At 40.0% G+C, this 21398-nt stretch overlaps 2 protein-coding genes across 2 annotated transcripts in view; one reads left to right on the top strand and one right to left on the bottom strand.

Moving 5' to 3' along the window:
• Positions 1-15433, top strand: part of cds1 (CDP-diacylglycerol synthase (phosphatidate cytidylyltransferase) 1) — a 17640-nt gene extending 2207 nt beyond the window's left edge. Inside the window, exons 3-13 of the mRNA XM_068720667.1 lie at positions 2755-2851; positions 2963-3060; positions 4386-4525; positions 7043-7101; positions 8494-8576; positions 8891-8978; positions 10639-10707; positions 11296-11448; positions 11710-11829; positions 12427-12530; positions 12922-15433. Coding sequence (XP_068576768.1) covers positions 2755-2851; positions 2963-3060; positions 4386-4525; positions 7043-7101; positions 8494-8576; positions 8891-8978; positions 10639-10707; positions 11296-11448; positions 11710-11829; positions 12427-12530; positions 12922-13057 — 1147 coding nt within the window. The 3' untranslated portion in view covers positions 13058-15433. The remainder of the gene's footprint in view (positions 1-2754; positions 2852-2962; positions 3061-4385; positions 4526-7042; positions 7102-8493; positions 8577-8890; positions 8979-10638; positions 10708-11295; positions 11449-11709; positions 11830-12426; positions 12531-12921) is intronic.
• A 1875-nt stretch (positions 15434-17308) lies between these two features.
• tmem175 (transmembrane protein 175) overlaps positions 17309-21398 on the bottom strand; it is a 14094-nt gene continuing 10004 nt past the window's right edge. The window contains exons 10-11 of the mRNA XM_068720688.1: positions 21081-21216; positions 17309-20166 (exon numbers count right to left, since the gene is read on the bottom strand). Coding sequence (XP_068576789.1) covers positions 19494-20166; positions 21081-21216 — 809 coding nt within the window. The 3' untranslated portion in view covers positions 17309-19493. The remainder of the gene's footprint in view (positions 20167-21080; positions 21217-21398) is intronic.

Below are 21398 nucleotides of genomic sequence, written 5' to 3'. Positions count from 1 at the left end.
CATGCTCGAGATGCATGTAGAACATGAGGTCAGATTGACTCTGATTTTAACTACCTTGAACCAAATAAGCCTGACGGTCTTTTTCAAATGTGCTTCAGTCATGATTTTGCTGTAACGAGCTGTTTTGTCTCTCCGTCTTTCATGAAATGACCCCGGCAGAGTGAGTGATCGTCTTTCCTTCAGTGCACATAGGTTAATTAGACCAGAAAATAGATCCTGCAGAGATGTCTGTACATGCTCGCGTTAATGCAGGGGAGGAGATGTTGTTGCTCGTGAGTTTTAGTGACTTGAATAGTCGTTCAGAAAAGTGTTTCCCAGCGACTGCTGTTGGTTTTCTTTTATTTCCCTCCTTGAATTTAGTCCAAATAACATGATTATATGTAATCTCATTCACAGTGATTAACGGCAGTAGAGTAAGTGAGACAAGTTACAATGTAGTACAATGATCATGTGTATAAAGATAAACGGTGACATAATACTATGTTGTTTGTGGTAAAACTCGCTTGTTAGATTTTAGGATGAATCAGCCGGTGAGGCCGGAGGAAGGTTGAAATCAATCCAGTATCTTTCAGTTGACACACACCTGCAATTAATCATTGAATGGTCACACATTAATATATTAAAGTATTTCTTATGAACCTGAATGTCAAGTTCTGAAAAAACAAAAAAGGTGTGCTGGCAACCTGTTCTGTCAAGTATGGTTGGTACTCTGGTGAATGGTTTGTTAGGATTTGGTGGACTAATTAGTTTTCTCTATATGTGGAAAAATATATTCATATGTTGGTGTGTCATTAAATTTAAGAAAACCTGCAGTGGTACTATTCTTTCAGGTTACTTCGACTTATATCTGGAAAAGAAACAGGGTAATTTCATTGCATTGATCGTTTTGTGCACGCAAAGCTTCTGGGGAAAAATAGAATAAATATTGTTTTTCTCTCTTTTATTAATAAAATATTTGACCCGTGGCTTTTTATTTATGGAGAATAAGCTTCATTCATGGAGTTATATGGAATAAGGAGAAGACCTTAAAATAAACACAACAAAGTAAAGTCCGGGAAGGCTGGAGTTTAAACTTTACACAAAACAAATCATTACAATAACTGTTCTGGTGCAGCTCAGCACCTGGAACACTAATGTTCAAGAGGAGGGTGTGACCAATAAGTGACGGCCAGGTCACTGAGCTTAAAGGCTCACAAGAAGGAAAGCACTAATCCTGAGTGCTGGAGAGAGAGAGAGAGAGAGAGAGAGAGAGAGAGGAGAGAGAGAGAGAGAGAGAGAGAGAGAGAGAGAGAGAGAGAGAGAGAGAGAGAGAGAGAGAGAGAGAGAGAGAGAGGACTTGAAGGTGAAGAGTGAGTGATGATCAGAGAGCTCACAGTGCTGAGAGGAAGCAGCAGCCTTTCTTTTTTCCTGATGCAGCTGTTTCTCTTCTCCATTCATACAGCAGCCTCTCTGCTCTGTGTGGCTCCTGTGCAGCTTTTTTGAGCCATTTCCTCTTCCTTTGTTCTGCTCCCGGGCGGTCCGGCAGTATTACCAGTGCACTGGTACTACCAGTACTACCAGTGCACTGGTAGTACTGGTAAAAGTATCTGTTGTAAGGGATAGATGTACGATTACAAGAAAGCCTCATGGCTAGCATTCAAGGATAATTTGTTGTCTTTATGCAACACAGGGATGCATAACACGACATGACAGACATTAAAAACAGTAGTACATTCCTGTAGTACATTTTCGAAGATGTTATCAGGAGGAATGTAAACCGCTCTCTGGGCAGATAATATGGCCGACATCTTCACATTCAAAACTCAACATAAGGAAAAACGTTGACTGTGTTTGAGCTTCAAGCATCATTAAACACAGAGTCCACCTCCTCTCATATGACCAGAGTCTCTGTCCGTCAAGTGCTGCTTGATCCAGGACCACGACAGAACCAGGTCTCTGTGAGGATGTGGACTCAACAGACCTCGACCGAGTGGAATCGATACCTTTTAGTTTGTTTTCCATTTCGTCTGGTTCAGCACAAATGAAATCCCTTCTCCAGTTTATCTTAAATGACTTTATAAACATCTATATGTTAGTGGACTTTATTTAGAATATTATACATAGTTTATATATTATACATAGATTATGAGCCATTTAATGAGTAAAAGTGGAGTTGGACCTGAATGCAGTTGCAGGCACAGACTAATGCGCTGAATCATTTCATTACATTTTAGGATTTTGTTCACAGATTTGTAATTCTTTTCTCAGCTTCTCAGGTTGTGAACCCCTGCTTTAGAACATGTGCTATAGATCCTTTAAATAGGGCCTTTTAGTCTTGACTCTGGTTCAAGAGAACATACTAATGCCTCAAGACTAAATATTGGTCATTTTGCAGTTGACTATATATCGTCCTCTTTCCTAACAGCCGTTGCCAAAATGCTTCAACCACAGTCATCATGCTTCCTCTCTCTCATCAACCGCCTCTTTAACTCCACGAGTCAGCTGATGTGAACGAGCACGTCAGCCCTGTAAATTCAAAAAGCTCTACGATTTTATAATGTCATGGCTTTAATGTGGAATTTTGTGTTTTTTTATAACTGGAAATACAGAGATGGAGCCAGACAGTGTCGTGTATTTCACTCACTCACTCACTCACTCACTCACTCACTCACTCACTCACTCACTCACTCACTCACTCACTCTCTCTCACTTGAAAATGAAGTATATATGAATTAATGAAACAATCATGTAATGTAAAGTTTCCTTTCTCCACAGATGGAAGAACTACTGGATACGAGGGGTTCTGTCTTTGGCCATGATCTCAGGCTTCTTCCTCATCATCTACATGGGACCCGTCACTCTAATATTAGTGGTGAGTGGCAACGAGTTGATGCTGCAGCTGTTGCGAGTAAAAACATTTTGAAAGCGCTGACTCTCTCTTTCTCGTCGTATTTCTGCTCTTGTTCCCGTCGTCCGTCGGTAGGTCATGACCGTCCAAATCAAGTGCTTCCAAGAAATCATCACCATCGGCTACAGAGTTTACCGTTCCTACGAGCTGCCCTGGTTCAGGACGCTCAGCTGGTGAGGAGAGCATTGATTTCACAGCAGATCATCTGTAGATGGTTTACCATTTTAAAAGGGAACTTTTTAAACCATTACAATGTTGGTAGTATATGCAAAAGAACAGTGTTGAACTTCCCTCCATGTAGCCAGACATCACGGGTCTTTAGCCGGCTCTAGAACTACAGATTGTACTTCCATTTATATTTATCGTGTGATGCTGGAATTGGACATTCGGGGCTACTTGCTGTACATAAACTAGAAGACAGTACGGAGGAATTATGAGAGTCGAGCACCGCCAGCCGGTGACGATAGCGGTGTAACGAGCCCAGTGCATTCTGGTTGTTGTAGGTTTTTCTACACTTTGGGCAAAAGGGAATACCACAGCTCCTTTTTCTATGTTGTCATGCAGCACCAATTTCAACACAGACAGTCAAAATGATTGACTTCTTCTGCGTGCCTTCTACCCGTCTACATTCACAACAGTTGATGTGAGGGCACATAAAACTGACCCAAGTACTTCTTTTAAAAGAGCAAAATGTTTTCATTTCTCAAAGTAAGCTATCAAAATATTCATATCTTTTGGCTCCGGTACCGTATCAGCTCTAGTGTAAAATTAAATGATATCCAGTCCGTCAAAGTGGACTGTTTCACCTGAAGGTTAGGTCTATATTCATCCCAAGCCGTCTTTATGGCGTAATAATATGTAAACCCTTTTTAAAAAACCAGAAACAGGCAGAAGTTCTCCTTTCTCCTGGCACTTAGTCATCTCTTCTGGCAGCCACACTCCGTTTAACTCTCCTGGTCCTCCAGTGAAACGCTGACTCAGGCCAGCTTCGTCTGCAGGTATTTGCTCTGAATATGCAGCGTCCACCTCAGACCGCTGTGCTGGAGTTCTTGCTCCTATATATATGAGAGACACACACACACACACACACACACACACACACACACACACACACACACACACACACACACACACACACACACACACACACACACACTATGTAAAGGCAGCCAGGAGCAAAGATCACTGTCTAGTTGGAAGCAGATGAATGCTTATTGAAACATTCTCCAAGGCCTTTCTTCACCACACACACACACACACACAGGAGGTCAATGTACAGCGGATGTTTTTTATTGCAAGTTGCAAAAAGTGTTGCAATGGTCACACATTTGCACCGCTGCTGGTATGGAAAGTTTTGATGCAAAATATAGTATTTGGCATTTTGATGTTGTTTATATGTCACACCCCGAGCCCTTATTTCTAAGAGGGTGACAACATTTCTGTTAACGGAGGAAGAAAATGTGAAGAAAATCTAATGCCGTCTGTTTTATTGCCTCAGGTACTTCCTGATTTGCGTCAACTACTTCTTCTATGGGGAAACGGTAGCGGATTACTTTGGGGCTCTGGTGCAGAGGGAGGAACCTCTGCAGTTCCTGGCTCGCTATCACCGCTTCATCTCCTTCGCCTTGTACCTCGCAGGTGGGTTTCTGCTTCACCACCATAAAAAGAAACTACTGCAGTATCTCCAACAACACAACGCGCTCTTTGGCCCCTCTGCTTCCACTCACGTTTTCCTGTAGAGGTGGAATAGATTGCACCAGACACGAACCACATTACTGGGGGAGAAAATGGAACAAAAAGAGAAACAAAGACCTCGGGGAGAATTACAGACTGATTTACGACATGAGCTCATCTGCTCTTTTTCTTCAGAGCTTATAGACGTTTACTGCAGCAGAATGTGTCATAAAACCATAAAGCTGTGGCCTTTATCAAGATACTCGATACACTAATGATTCACATATACGAGTGAAAATTGATAAGAAAGTTTCTCCTAATAATGCTATGAATCATTCCATTGTCTGCTGCTGAATAGGTTCAAAAGATGCAATGATGTTTTAAATTGTGTGATGCGTTTCTCCTTCACGTCGGTGCAGAATGAAAATCACCTGAATGTTAGATATCAGTCACACGTATTCCTGAGGAGTGAAGCCTCGGGGCTGCTCCATCACACTGCACTGTCATTCTGGGTGCTAAATGTATGATTTAGTGCAAGTTTAAAATGCAGCTCGCAGATTTATTGGTATCGCCGTGAATGTCGGCCGGTTATTAACTAAAAATTGCAGCACAGAAAAGCCAAAGATATGAGTGAGGTGGTTCAGAATCGGTGTCGTCGTTTAATGCAGCAAAGGACTCGAGAACGACAACAAAAGAGATTCAGACTTGGACCTTTCTCAGCCCTACTTCATAATAATGATGATGATGATGATGATGATGATGATGATGATGATGATGATAACAACAACACTAACACTATTTATATAGCACCTTTTTAAAAACTGTTTACAAAGTGCTTTGGCAGCAAAAGCAAGACAATATAACAGAACGCTCAACAACGGCACGACAAACTAAGATAAAAGTTAAACCTGATACAACGGTAGAATAGATTAAACAATAAAACCTATTGATACCATAAGAACAAACTAAGAAATAAGATAAATGTATTAATAAAATAATAACGACAGTAAAAATGTGGTTTTAAGAAGTGTGTTTTATAGGGAGATTACTGATTCTGGGAGCAGGTGAAGTCATGGAAAACTCACCAGAACAAAGCGAATCCGTTGCATTGACACATTCTCACACACATACTGATGCATACAGATGTTAGCTTCTAGACTTGTGATGAGAAGAACAATAAGAGAGTCGTATCTTCTTCTCCAGTTAAGCCAGTGTGGTGAAGCCTTCTAAGGCCGGAGATGCATCTTAAACCACACAACCAACGGTTAGGAGTCATTGTAGTTTGACCACTTTTGTTTTTCAACCGATAAAATGCTCAGTGCATATTTTGTTCATAACCATATATGAAGTGTTTGCGTTAATCTGATTATTTGAACTCTCAAATATCAATAGTTGTAAACATCCAGTGTCTGTTGAGCTCTGGTTAACAATAGAAAGTTCAAAATATGAATGAAATATGATATTCTTGGGCGACTCCTCATTGTGAACATCTGGTTTGCTTTGTTTTGAGTTAGTTTTGCTGTCATTGCAGTGTAATTTTCAAATGCATTTCGTATCGTACAGAATGATGCCTTTGACAAACCTTAATGTTAACTGTGATTGATTGACAAACTTAAACAGGTCTCTGTAAGCTGGATTTCATACTGTGAGGATACAAGTATAAAGAAAACCTTCTTTGGTCGGGAAGGTAGAAAAAGACGCATCATTTGTAACATCTGTAAAGCTCCTGGAAACATTATTTCAAAGTATTTTTTTTGTACAACATTAAGTTCAAACTGTCAAAGTTTGGCAACAAGAAAAGTTTAATTATTTCCTATTGAAAGTTTTTATTAAAACTCAGCTTCATCCGGACTGTGTGGGTGGGATTTATGTAAATGAAGTATTTAAAAATCCTGATTGGTGCATAAAAGACTGCCAAGAAAAATCTCTACATTTGTGAGCCCGTCGCTCACCGTATAAAGCTGATTGAGAACAGAATGTTTTTAAGTGCTCGTGTTGCAAAATGATCAGGAGTAAGGAGCGGCTCTCTGGTTGTGGGACAGTAAGTTTCCCTCTGAGCCGGATGAATAGAGGTTCTGAGTTCTCAGTCTGGTTTCTACACAGTTCTCCCTCGGTGTCGCTGACGTTCAGTCGGGCCGTCAGCTGCAGCTTTAAACCCCGAGGACGTTCCGATCTGAACCGCATCTTCTCTCAGTCTGTTTTTCACGGCTCCCCCGAGGGCCTCCCCAGGTTCATGTACACAAACTCTCAGCAGACAGCCTCCTCGACGCTAATTCCCGTATCTGAAATTTAAAAATGTGAATCACTGAAACTCTAAAATGCTTCCAGATGTTTGTGTGTGAAACAGAGTAGTGAATTGTTTGGTCACAGGCATGCTGCACACACAGCGAACAGTAAAAACAATGTTACATGATTCATATTATTTTTTTAATCTGCCGTATACTTTGTTTAACTGACAGCATGTTGTCTACTCTTTCACAGGTTTCTGCATGTTTGTGCTGAGTTTAGTGAAGAAACATTACCGCCTGCAGTTTTATATGGTGTGTATCAGCCAAGTAACCCTCCTCCTCCTCCTCTTCTTCCTCTTCCTCCTCTAACCTTCCCGTCCATCTCTTTCACCTGCTTCTTACTTCCTGAAATGTCCTTCTTAGAATATTGTTTTTAATTCATCTTTTGTTCTGATGTTGCCATTCATTCACTTGTCAGCTGTTTTGAAACGCACACATCTGTCCACATTAATATGTTGAATATGATCCTGGTTATTAATCTCTTGCACATCGATCGACATCACTGTAACTGTACAGTTCTGTTGTTAGAAACTTTACACTCTCGGCCGGATGTTAAAATTGGCTTTTAAAACAGACAACACGTAAATTAGAACTTCAGAAACCAAAACATGCCTTTAACAGCTGAACAGGATAAAAAGTGTTGAATGAGTAAAGCAGCAGTTCATAAAGAAGGACATTTAGAAAGCAGACAATTAATACAAAATAATGTAAAGCAGGAACTAAAAGAAGACATCTTAACATCACATTGTTGTGATTGTTACCGTCAGATATTCAGTAAAAGCATGCGATCAGCAGATGTACATTAATGCTTTCTAGTCGCTGATCTCTGATGTTGAATTGTGAACAACACATTAGTGTTAAAATCAACAGGATGAGAGCTAGTTAACGTTAGCAGCACGGCTAATGTACGGAGGTTCCATTCAGTTCTATTATGATGCGTTCAGGGTCTGTTCGGTAAAAATGAGTATTGGACGAAGGTAAAATGAAAATGTTATCGTGATGTTTTCAAATGTAATCAAGTGAAATGTAGTCTTTTGGAGAGACACTTGAATTAAGCAGCAGTAGCAGTGTATATATATATTAATTACACTTAATATATACACTCGCCATAGCTTTACATTTACATAACATTTTACATTTTTGACGGGTTACACTACCTTCAGAGTGGTTGAAATAATTTTTTCGGGACAGTGTTGTGGGTGGGTAGTCTGGAACCTGGAAAAAACTGTTTATGTTTTGTTATAGAAACTATCTAAATCGGCCGATATTGCTCATCTGCAATCGGTAAAAAAAGAACGTGATGGGGGCGTCGCTAAAACTATTTAATAATATTTACTGGCAGATTTATTCTGCTTCAACACTCAGTCCCTTTATGCCTCTTGTGTTATTTTGCTGCATGCAATTTCACAAAACTCTAGTTTCGAAAGTGCCAAAATGTTTGACAAATCTTTTTTTTTTTTCTTCTTCTTCTTCTTCTCCACTCGCTGCCTGCTCTTCTCTCACCGCCACACGTTTGCTTTACACTCTGTGTTGTTCACCTCGTCTGTTCGTGTCATTTTCCCACCGTTTCCTAACTTGTGAGCAGGCGCGGCCACATTCCAGTGCAGTGACTCTGTGGTGTGTTTGTGTGTTTTGCCATTCCAGTTTGCTTGGACCCATGTGACCCTGTTGATTGTGGTGACTCAGTCGCACCTTGTCATTCAGAACCTGTTTGAAGGGATGATCTGGTAAGCAGCACACAGACGGAGGAACGAGCCTCGCTGTCTCCCAATATCTCTGTCTTTAAGTAGTGGAACAGAGAGTGACACAAAGCTACGACTAATGTAAATAGTCACATCTACAAATGAAGCTAATTCTGTTTTATTTCACTTTCAAGAGAATGATGATTTTAGTCAACGACATTCATAATAATTACCTTTTTATTTTCATATGTTTGTTGTTATCTATCCACACATGTTCATGCCAGAGACAGAATTGATCAGATTTTAATTTATGGATGGTTTCACTTCTCCTTAACATGGTGGAAATGCCCTTTTTCCAGGTTCATTGTGCCGATCTCCATCGTCATCTGCAATGACATCATGGCCTACCTGTTTGGCTTCTTCTTCGGGAGGACTCCGCTGATCAAGGTAAATCAAACGTTCTCTGACGTTGTTCTCATTGTCTTACGTTAACGGGTCAGCATCACTATGAACAACCAGTCGAGGAGATTTCTCTGACAATCATGAAAATATACAAAAAATAAAGTTTTTATTTCTTCTTCTTTGGTTTGTACAGTGTGAATGCTCAGGGATGGTTGTGCTTTCTGACAATAGGTGGTGAAATTGGGTGAGACATGCTGTATATGTCATTGGGGGGGGGGGGGGGGGGGGGATAATAATATTTTGCTGAAAGACTAAACGAGTTATGTTCTTAAGTGAAATTTTAGACCTTTTTTTTCTGCGGCTTCTTTATTTGGGCTGACAGGTGGGGAATCTTAGTCGTCAAAATATTAAATATATATATATATAACAAATAAAGAAAACAGGACTGCTCACATCGTGACACTCTTGGTTTTGGTACAGTGGGAATATGAGCTGAGGTTGCGTAAACCGAATATTTCCCTAAAGGCCGTCCGGCATTTTGACTGATGAGACGATCCACTGTAACTAAGTAATTCTCATAATACCAGGTCCAGTTGGTGGCGTGTGCATATTAATTAGCTTTTGATCTTGTCTTTGATCTCACATGCGTCACCTCGTTTTGCTTTAGCCATAATGTCTTTCACCGGATATTTGGGCTCAGCTGTACAGAGAGAGCGAGACTCTCAAACGACTAAATGGAGAACTGAGTAGAACCGGTGAACTCGTTTGTGTTGATGTGGTTCTGCATCAGACCAGTGAGACTAGATTTCAGGGCAGATCCAGATCACACAGTTGAGGATTATACAGTCTATCCTCCCTGTTCTTCTGCACGATGGAGCCGAAATGATAATCACTGCTTTCACTTCCCTGCTGTGCTAAATTCCTACTAATCAAAAAAAAAAATCTTTGCATCAAAATAAGTCCTTATTCACAGATCATCTCCTAAATACAAAATGTAACTCTACCAAAACGTTGTATCCTAAATTAAATGTGCTTCAGTCCTGCTAATTTACAAATCTTTGCATTAAGATGAGACATAAAATAAGGTTTTTCCTTCTCCTACATTTACTGCATTTTCGTTTTGCCCGTATAATATATAGTATATTACTTTTTTACACCGGACTGCAGCTGCAAACATCTTTTTAACGGGCTGTCGGTGCAGCAACATGACCGCTCCCCTGATACTTGATTTGATATGCAGCAGAGTTTTCTGTGAGCGGAGCACAAATTTCAAACATCGATATCGCATATCAATATTGTATTAATAGTGCAGCTCTTCCTTCCAGTAACTCTGGATCTCCCCGCAGGAGGAGCCTCATGACACGGAGCCAAATACGTGTCAGAAAAACAAATGGAGGGATGCCGAGCTTGTTAGGCTCCATATATATTCTCCTACCATCATCTGGTGTCAGTCAGACAAACCTGCTTATAAATAACTCTTTTCTCAGATTGACTGATTACTTCTTTGTCTCTTAAATGAATCAAATATGGTTCCACTCTCTGAAGTGGTGTATTGATGATGTACACACAAGAGCTATTCAGTAGAGGGGGAAAAAAAGAGGTTTATTTTATATCACATGTATTTCGCGGTGAGGCTGATGATGTCATGATGATGTGAAAGAAGGCCTCTGTTTCTGTCTCTAACCCCTCCCCCTCCGCTCTTCAGCTCTCACCCAAGAAGACCTGGGAGGGCTTCATCGGAGGTTTCTTCGCCACGGTGGTCTTTGGCTTCATCGTGAGTACACTGTGTCTGCTTTTAAGACTCACTCACGTGGGGTTTTTTTCCCAGAAAACGGAATGAGAAGTTATCTGCGTAACTTCTGCCAAAAGTTTACGAGTTGTTTGGGTTGTGGCAGTTTTTCCCATCATGCTCACAATTGGCAGAGTTGCATAACTCTTGACACATGGCCTCTAGATTCTGTTCCAACAAAGAATGTTTATTTAGGATTTAATCACATTGCAGCATCTCTACATTTACTCACTACTTTCATGATTAATGGGGTGACCGTGGCTAAGTGGAGAGCAGGGCCGCCTTTCAATCAGAGGGTCGGCGGTTCGATTCCAGGCTCCTGCTCTACTAGTCTACTGTCAATGTGTCCTTGAGCAAGACACTTAACCCCAAAATTGCTCCCGTAGCTGCGTCTACGGTGTGTAGATAGATACTGAATTGTAAGTCGCTTTGGATAAAAGCGTCTGCTAAATGAAATGTAATGTAATTAATATTCAATGTTTATTGGTGTTTAAATTCGTACATGTATGTTAGGCATGATCGACTTTGGTGCTTAAATGTGATTATTTCTTTTATTTTTGTTGGACCCATCAGCTGGCCTACCTCCTGTCTCAGTTCCAGTACTTTGTGTGTCCCGTGGGCTTAAACAGTGAGACCAACGGGTTCACAGTTGAATGTGAGCCGTCGGATATGTTCGTGATGCAGGAGTACACGCTTCCTGCTGTGGTGCAGAACACACTGACATGGGTAACACTTTTAATTCCGTTTTAATTAAAGAAACTAAATGTTTGCATCAACTAAAACCGTTTGAAATGTCATGCCATTAAAAGACTGTTAAAGTGATAGTTCAGATGTTTTGAGGTGTGGTTGTATGAGGTCCTTCTCCATAGTCAGTGTCTTACTGCAGTAGATGGAGTTTAGAGAAACATCATCTGTGGATGTGAAACAAGTCTTTTTGCTGTTCAATCAAATCCCGTTTGTTCCTGTTTGTCCTCGTCTCTCTGTTAGAAAACGGTGACGATGTACCCCTTCCAGATCCACAGCGTCTTCCTCTCGTCCTTCGGGTCTCTCATCGGGCCTTTCGGCGGCTTCTTTGCCAGCGGCTTCAAGCGAGCCTTCAAAATCAAAGTAAAAAGCAGAACTCTTCTCCTCTCTCTTGAGAGTATTGTTTCAGTCTTGTTTTCCTATCATGTTATTGTTTGAGCCTCTCCTAGGTACAGTTTTCACTTAAATCAGTTTTGCAGGTGAGATTTATCGGCTCATTCATTTACACACGTTAACAGTCAACATCTCTGCAGGCTGTGCCACACTTCACTATTTTAACTCTTGCGTTAATGCAGTAAACTGACTGGAGCTTCACCTCGAGACACCAGCGGTTAGTGTAAGGAAGACATTTGAATATGGCAGAAACCGGTTGGACTACTTCACCTTAACTTTAACTCAAAGTGACAAGAAGCTCAGCGACGCTCTGCTTAATCCCTCACTCAGCCAGCGTCTTGTTTCAGAGCTCCCAGCGGCGAAACGTCAGCCAGTCGAATGTTTGTGCAGTCACATCTCCACCTAGGGACGCCGCATGAGTCTGACAGGTGCTCTCAGCATTGACACAACCAGGGAAGACGATAATGAGATTAAATCACACTCCGATTACACGCGTAGACGCGCAACACCTCGGGCACGTGCCTGAGTTCTGGTGTAACGACGCCCTGGTCTCTGCTCCTCCTGCAGGACTTTGCCGACACCATCCCCGGCCACGGCGGCATCATGGATCGCTTCGACTGTCAGTACCTGATGGCCACCTTCACGCACGTCTACATAGCCAGCTTCATCAGGTAAGAGGAGGACCGGAGGCTCAGAGGCGACGGATAGTGAAATCTAGAACAAATGTTGGTGTGAGGTTCCCTCAGTCATTTAAAAACCAGAAATGCAGCGATTGCAATTTTCTCATTATATTCCAATGTTTTTAAATGTCTTGACATCTTTCTAAGAACTATGATTTACAGCACACACAAACTTTTCTTTCATGGAAAATTGAAATTCACCTACATGTTAATAATGAAACGATTACTTTTTCATAATTTTACATAAATTACATTTTCTCCACCGAGTTAAATGACCTAGATTGTTTCCAGTTTGTGGTCGTAAGATGAAGCGGCTCCAGATTTTGGGATTCTTTCCGCTCGTTTGTTTCCCCTGTGGTCTCATGTGATTGTTGTGTTGCAGAGGACCGAACCCCAGCAAGGTGCTGCAGCAGCTGTTGATGCTTCAGCCTGAACAGCAGCTCGGCATTTTCCACACTCTGCACTCCCACCTGAGAGAGAGGGGCATGCTCCCCCCCGCTGCTGCTCCTGCTGAATGAAAAAGGCCGCCTGGCTTCACGGGGCTGACGACTAAGGAGAGAGTGAGTGAGTGAGTGTGTGTGTGTCTGTGTAAGCATGTACACACACACACACGCACTCTTAAAGTATGGCGTGTGATCTCAGAAGCGTCGGCTCCAACCAGCTCAAAAAGCATGACTATGGACCTGAGGTGAGTCTCCGGACTACGTGGAATAACTTCGTAGTAACCAAAAAAAAATAATAATAAAGAAACACAATACCAACACCAACAAAACATGGCGGCTTCGCTGCTTTCCACTTGGACCGGCACTGACAACTAATAAACTACAACGGGCCGTCCACATGCGGACAGACTGAAGATGAAATCTGTTATCGGACTCTGAAGCTTCTCTCAGCGACGGTGGATGGTGGATGTTTCCTTTTTGTGGACGGCAAAACATTGCACTGACTTGAGCTGAACACACGGTTTTTAAAGAAGCTTTTACCAGCATAATTTGAAGTGTCGTGCACGTGGACCTGAGCTACCGCTAACAAGACTGTTGAGATTTGTCTCTCTGGGGCGAAGCAATGATGCAGCAGGGTTGTCAGAATACTGTAGACTACTGTTTTATATACTATGCTCTATTTAACGGTCCTAACCTCACTGCATACAAACAAAACAAAACAAAAACATGTAGCATGTACGCAAGTCCTGTGTCGGGCTTCTGCTGAACAAAGCCATGTTTCTTCTCTTCTTCCACAGCGTGAAACGTTTAGCTTTTAGGTTTCTGTCCGAATCTAAAATAACTCGCACAAGTAAAGTCAATACAGGTTGACTGTAGGCATGTTAACGCAGAAACTAGAGCATCAGCACTCGAGTTAATGTACTGTACATAAATATACTGAAGATATTTAGCTGAACAAATACCTAACGCATAATATAAGTACTTGTGTGACCTGCTGGGGGGGAGAAAAACACTTTAAAGCTATGAGAAATGATATGCAAAAATAGAGATGTAACTCCTGTGTAGTTTGCCTTTTAGCATGAACACTTTAGATTTTTATGAGGCAGGGGTGTAGACGTGAGGTTGCTGCTGATTTAGAGGGTGTGCTGGGTGAACTTAAAGAATTTAAAGGAATACTTTGACATTTGGAAAATCTGATTTATTCATGCCGAGAATTAGTTCAGAGGACCGATACCGACTGGTGCCGGGAGCTGGAAAAGCATAAAGATTTGGAATCTCAAATGCCTATAAAGCTCAATAATTGACGGTTCTATATAGCAGCTAACATAAATAATCACTATTTTAATTTATTAGTTTTATCTTAATCAGTTTGTGGGGTCAAGGTTTATTTAACTTGCACTTTTTGTGTGAAAGCTACAATTGCGTAAAATAACAAAAAACATTTGTTTTAAGTCACAGGGGATTAAAGATTAAAGTTGTTAATTTTTGAGAAAAAAAACCCTCAATATTCTCTGAGATTAAAGTAGTACATTTATGATATTATTAAATAATAATATATTCTGAGTTTAGAAAGTTGAAAAACTTGATTTGTATTGTCTCAGAAGACGTAAATCTGCGAGGAAAACATTTTATTAAAAGTAATATTTTTTTAGTTTTTATCCAAATATCATTAATGTAACCAAACTCATTAATGTATTTATTGTTTTACCGACAATAACGCTAACATGCCGTCGTGGAAAGCCCTTAAATTGTAGTTGTTTTTCTAGAAGTCCTCGACCAAAGAAATTCTTTTTTTTTTTGTTTTTTATGTTAGTTAACTGAGTTTCTGGTGCAAAAGCACCACTTTAAAATCTTGTGTTCTCCAGAGATGTGTTCATAAGTTTCTTGGCTAAAAGTCATTCAGCATGAAAAACGATTTAGTCGACGAAATAGGCTGCAACACTAGTTTTTACATTTTTGTTTCTATTGGGATGAAACAAACAAGTTGTGCTAAAGCGCTTTAGAGACGTAACTTTGATATAAGGGCAGTAAAGCGTTCCCCCCTGCTTCCAGTCTTTATGCTAAGCTAGGCTAACGGCCGGCTAGCCCTGGAACCCGTACGCAACGTACAAACATGAGCGTGATTTTGATCTTCTCAAACTCTCGGACAAAGAAACGCATTTCCCAAAATGGTGAACTATTCCTTTGAAACAAAATAAGACTGTGCTTCCTTTATCAATTAAACCAATGATTTAATTTGCACTGTAGCAGTTAGATGGAGGGGGTGGGGGGGTGGAGGATGCATCAAACCACTCCGGACTCGATGTTTGTGAAACTGTTTGTTTAAAAAAAGAAATCTTGCTATTTTAAAGTCTTCTTATGCGTTAAATCACTGTTAAATTATTCTGTTTTGAATGTAGTTTGCTATATAAGATGTTATCAACGATAACGTGACACCGGAGTACGTTTTCAGCCTCATATATATATATATATATATATATATATATATATATATATATATATATATATATATATATATATATATATATATATATATATATATATATATATATATATATATATATATATATATATATATATATATATATATATATATATATATATATATATACACACTGTTCAATATGTGCACAGTGTAGTACTGTGTTTACACTACATTTACACAGTGTAGTACTGTGTTTACACAGATCTTTAAGTATACACAAATCTGACGGGCGGCGGTTTTATTAGCAATATGGTATGCAAGTTGCAGTTTGATTCCTTTTTAGAACGTGGGTTGGATCGTCTAATCCTACAGGAAACCTGTGGCATTCATGATCAATCACGTGATCGATCATGTGATCACCGCTCGTGTGATGAAGAAGAAGGTGCATTATGAGCGCGTTACAAGGTCGATGAGGTTCTCTGATTTGAATCCAGATCTTTTTCAGAGAGAAACGTTTACCAAAGCACTGTCTGATTAACACGGATTTCCTTCTGTTATTGGAAAAAGTAAAGCAGTACCAGGGCCCAGATTCAAACCAACGTCTCCTTCAGACGTCCCCTCTTTGTTTCTGAGATCTGAAAATAAAACATGAGGGGGGGGGGTTGGATCTGGACAAAGATCATGTCATAATTTATTTGTCTGTTCTGTTCATGTTTTCCTCGTAGACGTATATTTTTAGGGTGTTTGTTTGCTGGGTGGATTTCTGGGACCAGCTGTATTGTACTGTATGAATCTAGAACTACACACACACACACACACACCGAACAAATGATGTGTGTGTGTGTGTATGTATATATATATATATATATATATATATATATATATATATATATATATATATATATATATATATATATATATATATATATATATATATATACACACACACACACCGAACAAATGATGTGTGTGTGTGTGTGTATATATATATATATATATATATATATATATATATATATATATATATATATATATATATATATATATATATATATATATATATGGAGTCTAAAGTGTACCACTGGAATAATAACTCTGTTATTGGCGGGTGAATCACTCGGTTAATCAAAGCATTAAACATGATGGAGAGGTTTAAAAAGTTTGGATTCAAAAGATTTGAAACATGGAAACTATTAAAAGTTAAATAATTGCAACTAATGATTTTTGTTTAACATTTTTACTATTTAACTTGTTCATTTGTTCTGCTTTTATTCTTTAGTTTTCATTTAATGAACACTTGCATTTTAATTTAATTTGTTTTCACTCACTCAGTTTATCTTAACAAGAGTTTTTGATGAATAAATGACTCGATTGATTATTAAAATAGTTGATCAATCAGCTAATCAGTTACTTAATCAATTGAATTGTTTCATCTCTAGTTAGAAGACACGTATGCAAACGGAATAACAAAAGTACAATTTGAAGTAGTTTAGAAAAAATACATTTAGACGTATTTACAAAGACAGTAATGATAAATTGTTCATAATACATATTAGTATTTATCAATAATAATTATTAAAATGAAGTGTATTATTTCATTGGTGCACTGGAGACTCCACAGATGTCCAGTAATAGTTCAAATCAGATCAAAGTTGTTTTGGACTAATTTATATTTTTACTCACAAACGTCAACATAGGAAAGAAAACGGTAGTTTCAGGTGTTCGGTCGCTTGTCTTTTTAATTTATCATTCTGTGTATATTCTGTTGATTTGAGCAGGAATATTTTCTAATGAAGATCGATAGCTTTTGGAGCTGAGATAAAGAACGACACTGAGGAATTATTTTGTTATTAAAGGGGCGATACAAAGTCATGTATAAACCACACATTGATATCTTGTTAGGGAGATTGTAAAGCTGTTTACTGTACGGAGGTGAATAAAGGATGTTTTTTTTCTTTAAAATCTTGTACATTTTGTTCACTACGTTTCCTAATAAGGCAGAGAATTAATTTTCACATTGAAGGAACAGATTTATTCACAGAACAAGTTTTTGATTTGACATTTAAAACAAACAGATTTTGCACAATGTGAAAGAGCAAATGCAGCGACAGAAATCTGTCAAATGGAATATTTAGAGAGGGACTCTTCTGGCCTCAACAAGAGTTATGTCAGACAAAATTCTTTGTTAATTTTCTTTCACATTTAAATCAATATGCTGCTTGCAGACCATTAGCTACAAATAACAAATAAATAAAAACAAACTTGCTTCTAAATGAAGCTTGGATATGGAAGCTGCTGTAATTCATCCTCAACAGAATAAAAAATGTGACAAACAAGAAAAAAATGACAAATTACTTTTTTTCTCTGTCTTAAAAAGTAATAATTCCAGTCTTCCAGCTGTTGTTTAGCCACTAGTCGATATTGTCAGTCACCCAACTGTGATGTGACGTACGTCTGTGTTTGAGACACACTTTAATGGAAACAGATGAGTCTCTTCAGGACAGTTTAACAGAAACAGTGACCTCTTCTGGAGAAATAGACTTCACCTGATATTACAAACCTCTCCATAAAAATAACAAAAACAAATTGATTTATTTTGTTCTTAACATCATGTAATATTAAGTTGACGTTACTTTTTAAAGACGGATCCTTGAATCATCACTGAAACTAAAAACATCAGCAGCCATGCACAATCTGTCCCTTTTCTACTTTTAAACAGACGGTTTTCGGGGTCATTTAAGTGCACAGTTGTCCTATTAAAAGATAACAGAAGGAATAGGAAAAAAAAGCATTGTGACATAACTTAAAAAAGGTGACGTTACATTCCAGTGAACATACACAAATAAATACGGAAGCCCTGAGAGGCAAGTGTGGAAAATCTGGTGATGCATTTTCTAACTCTGAGCTGAATAGTTTTGTCTCCTGTGGTTATGACTGACCTACAGGTGAAAGTGTTTTGGAAGATTAATCTTTCTAAGTTCCTTAAATGTTTTCTTTTTTCTTCAGTGAAACAGGTGCTTTGTTGTAATACTCATTTTGGCCACAAGAGGTTGAAACGCACACTAACCCATGTCCTAAATGAGACTAAAAGCGTTCACGTTTTCTTCCAGGTAAGTTTAAGGTGAATTTATTGTGTGTTCGAAAGTTATGTGTCGTGAGCTCAAGTTTAGCCTCTTGTGGCCGAAATGATAATTACAATAATAAACTGCCAACACCTGTTCTTTCCCCACCTGTTTCACAGATAAAAACAAGACATTTTAGGAACATAGAAAGATTATCCTGGAAAAAACCTCATTTAGAAACTGGATCACCACAATTTCTTCCCCCGTTTTGCCTCTCAGGGTAATCTGAAGGACGTATCTGAATCAAAATATTTTAAAACAGTGCAATTTTCCATTTTATGGCCGTACCCGTTGTGTTAATAATGTTTAAAGTGCATACGCTAAAGACTTAAACCCTGTCAGTTGCTAACTGGTCAACTCCAACATTTATATTGGCGCTCTAGTCTGAAAGGAGACAAACAAACTTTCCTTGTCATACACAAAGTATTTAAATACTTCAGCTCTCAGGTATTCTTTTTTTTCTGCAACATGTCTGAACATGTTAAGCAAATTGTCTTAAAGAGGTAAAAGAAATAATGAATAAAGGCAGAATTAAAAACAAACCAGTTGGACGGACTATTCATCTTACACTCTTAATTAACTATCATTATAAAAAGCCTGTTTTTCCTGTTTATATAAACTGCTGAAAACAGAAAATAGTTCTAATATTTGACCCTTTGTGAGCTTTAAAATCAAAAGTGGGATATTTGTTGGTTATTTTAAAGCTTTGAATGCCTGAAGATGATTTGTTTGCTGATCAAGACTAGCATTAGTCTATTCTTCAAGTTATCGTTTATACGAGTAAATGAATGGATAGGCATTTGGGCTGTCAGTGTCCTGCTGTCTCTACTCTACTTCCCAAACTTCGCCCTCAACATGTGAAGTCTTGCCAATCCCATTTTCACCGAGCGGTGAGGCCAGCAGCGCCTCACCGCTCTGTCAGTTAGCGTGATCTTTTCTGTGGCCACTCCCCCTTCAAGCTCAGCTAGGTGACTAAAGCGTTGAACGGCACCCTCGTCTCGTCGTCTTCCTCCACTACGACGCCCCGCTGGTCGGGCCTGTCGGGACAGAAGATATGCCGCAGCAAAGCTCGCCCGGCGCGCACCAACAGCCTCAACACCAGAAAAGCAAAAGGCACAGTGATCTCCATCAGGTGGAAAATCGCGGCGCTGAATTTACTCAAAATGCACGTCAGGAAAAACGTCCCCAGAGCCACGCAGGGTAACAGAGAGAGCTTGGCCAGCATGAATATGTGCTCACCTCCGCCGTATCGCACGTACGGGTGCAGAGTTTCCCGTTCGTTGTAAAGAGCCACCACCCAGATGGTGAGCTGAAAGATGCCGGCGAAGAAAATGATCACGCAGCTGATCTGAATGGCTTCCAGTTCGTTGCGAGAGTCGGGCGGGAATTCGTGCGTCAGCTGGTAGGCCAAAGGCAGACCTCCGACAAACGCCAGGGAGAAGGTGTTCAGCAGGCCCATGAAGCGCGTCGTCTTGGTCACGTGGAGGAAGAGCGAGTGGTGCACGAACCAGAGGAGGCCGACGGTGGCGAAGGAACCGAAGTAGGCGAGGTACTCCGGGCCGTAGACCCGCAGGGCCGCTATCAGGCTCCCGCCGAACTGCTTCTGCACGACGGTCGGGTCTGGAACGTTGTCCTCGCTGACGGGAAGGAACCAGAGAGGATTGACGTCAAGAGGTTTCAAAGCACATTTGTGTTAACCAAACTTAATCCATAGTGGTTTTATGTTGGCGGCAATTGATGTTCGGTAGTGAGGTGTTTTGACCTTCTGACCATTTCTATGCGACGTCACTAAAAATGAGGCCCTAGCCATAAAGTTAGGTAGCTTCACTTGATGGCACAATTAGCAGGATTCTGTCGGCTGCGGTTTGTAAACATTCAAAGTTGGGCCCTCCTCCCCGGTTCAACGAGGGTTAAGGTGCTCGCCAGCGGGTGAAAGCCAACCGAAGATTCACTATCGTTTTGGAAGCTTTGTTTTTGGTGCGGTGTCCCGACATTTCCGTGGCTTCCTATTGGATGTGTGCTTACAATCTGGCAACTGTGGGTGGGGTCTATGCAAATACAGACACAGTCAAACACTCTTAGTGGGTCATAAGTGGTGAAAAATTACGTTTCCATACAACTAAACTGCACACTCAAATTGCATTTCGAGGGAAGCGTATTTTCACAAATTAAAACAAAACAAAAAGAACGCTACAAGACGTCTTGGTTTGGCTTAAAATTACTTCAAAATTCAGACAAAAACTAAATATAAACGTAAAAAACTACTTTGTTAGTAAAAAGCAACATAGGTTTAGTGGTTTGTTGTATGAGAACGGAACTTTTTAGGAGACGAGACTTTTGGGAGGGATTATTGTGCTTACTCATCGTGCCTTTAGTGCATAAATACAGCAACATGTGCATGAAATGCATATGAAGCCCAAGTTGTTCTTTATAAAGCAACACGGTGGTTGCGTTGAATGTGATGGTGGGATCTCCTGCATAGCTTTGTGTTTTTATCCTCACCTGCATGTGTCCCATGTTTACCCATTCAAGGAAATGAAGTGAAACACACCATATGTCCAGGATGAGAAGCGTTGCTACGATGGCGTAAACTCCATCGCTGAAAGCCTCCACTCGGTCCTTGCTGAGGGGCTCGTTGGGCAGGTAGGTGTAAAACAACATGGAGTCTGGACTCTCCGGCACCTGACCTGAAATGGACAAGATCTGGTTTATGGTTTCAAAAATGTGATGCACGTGCAGGCGGCAACCTCCGCTTCTGAAGAGTGAAGACGAAGTGTTTTAAAGCTGCATTCTCTCTAGTGTCCATCAGGGGGCGACTCCTCTGGTTGTATAGAAGTCTATGAGAAAATGACTCTACTTCTCTCTTGAT

Source organism: Cebidichthys violaceus, unplaced genomic scaffold (genome assembly GCF_023349555.1).
Source record: "Cebidichthys violaceus isolate CVI_PGR_0920_01 unplaced genomic scaffold, fCebVio1.0.p SCAF_26, whole genome shotgun sequence".
Taxonomy (NCBI): Eukaryota; Metazoa; Chordata; class Actinopteri; order Perciformes; family Stichaeidae; genus Cebidichthys; species Cebidichthys violaceus.
Note: the sequence above shows the minus strand (reverse complement) of the source record. Positions and strands in the feature narration are given on the sequence as shown.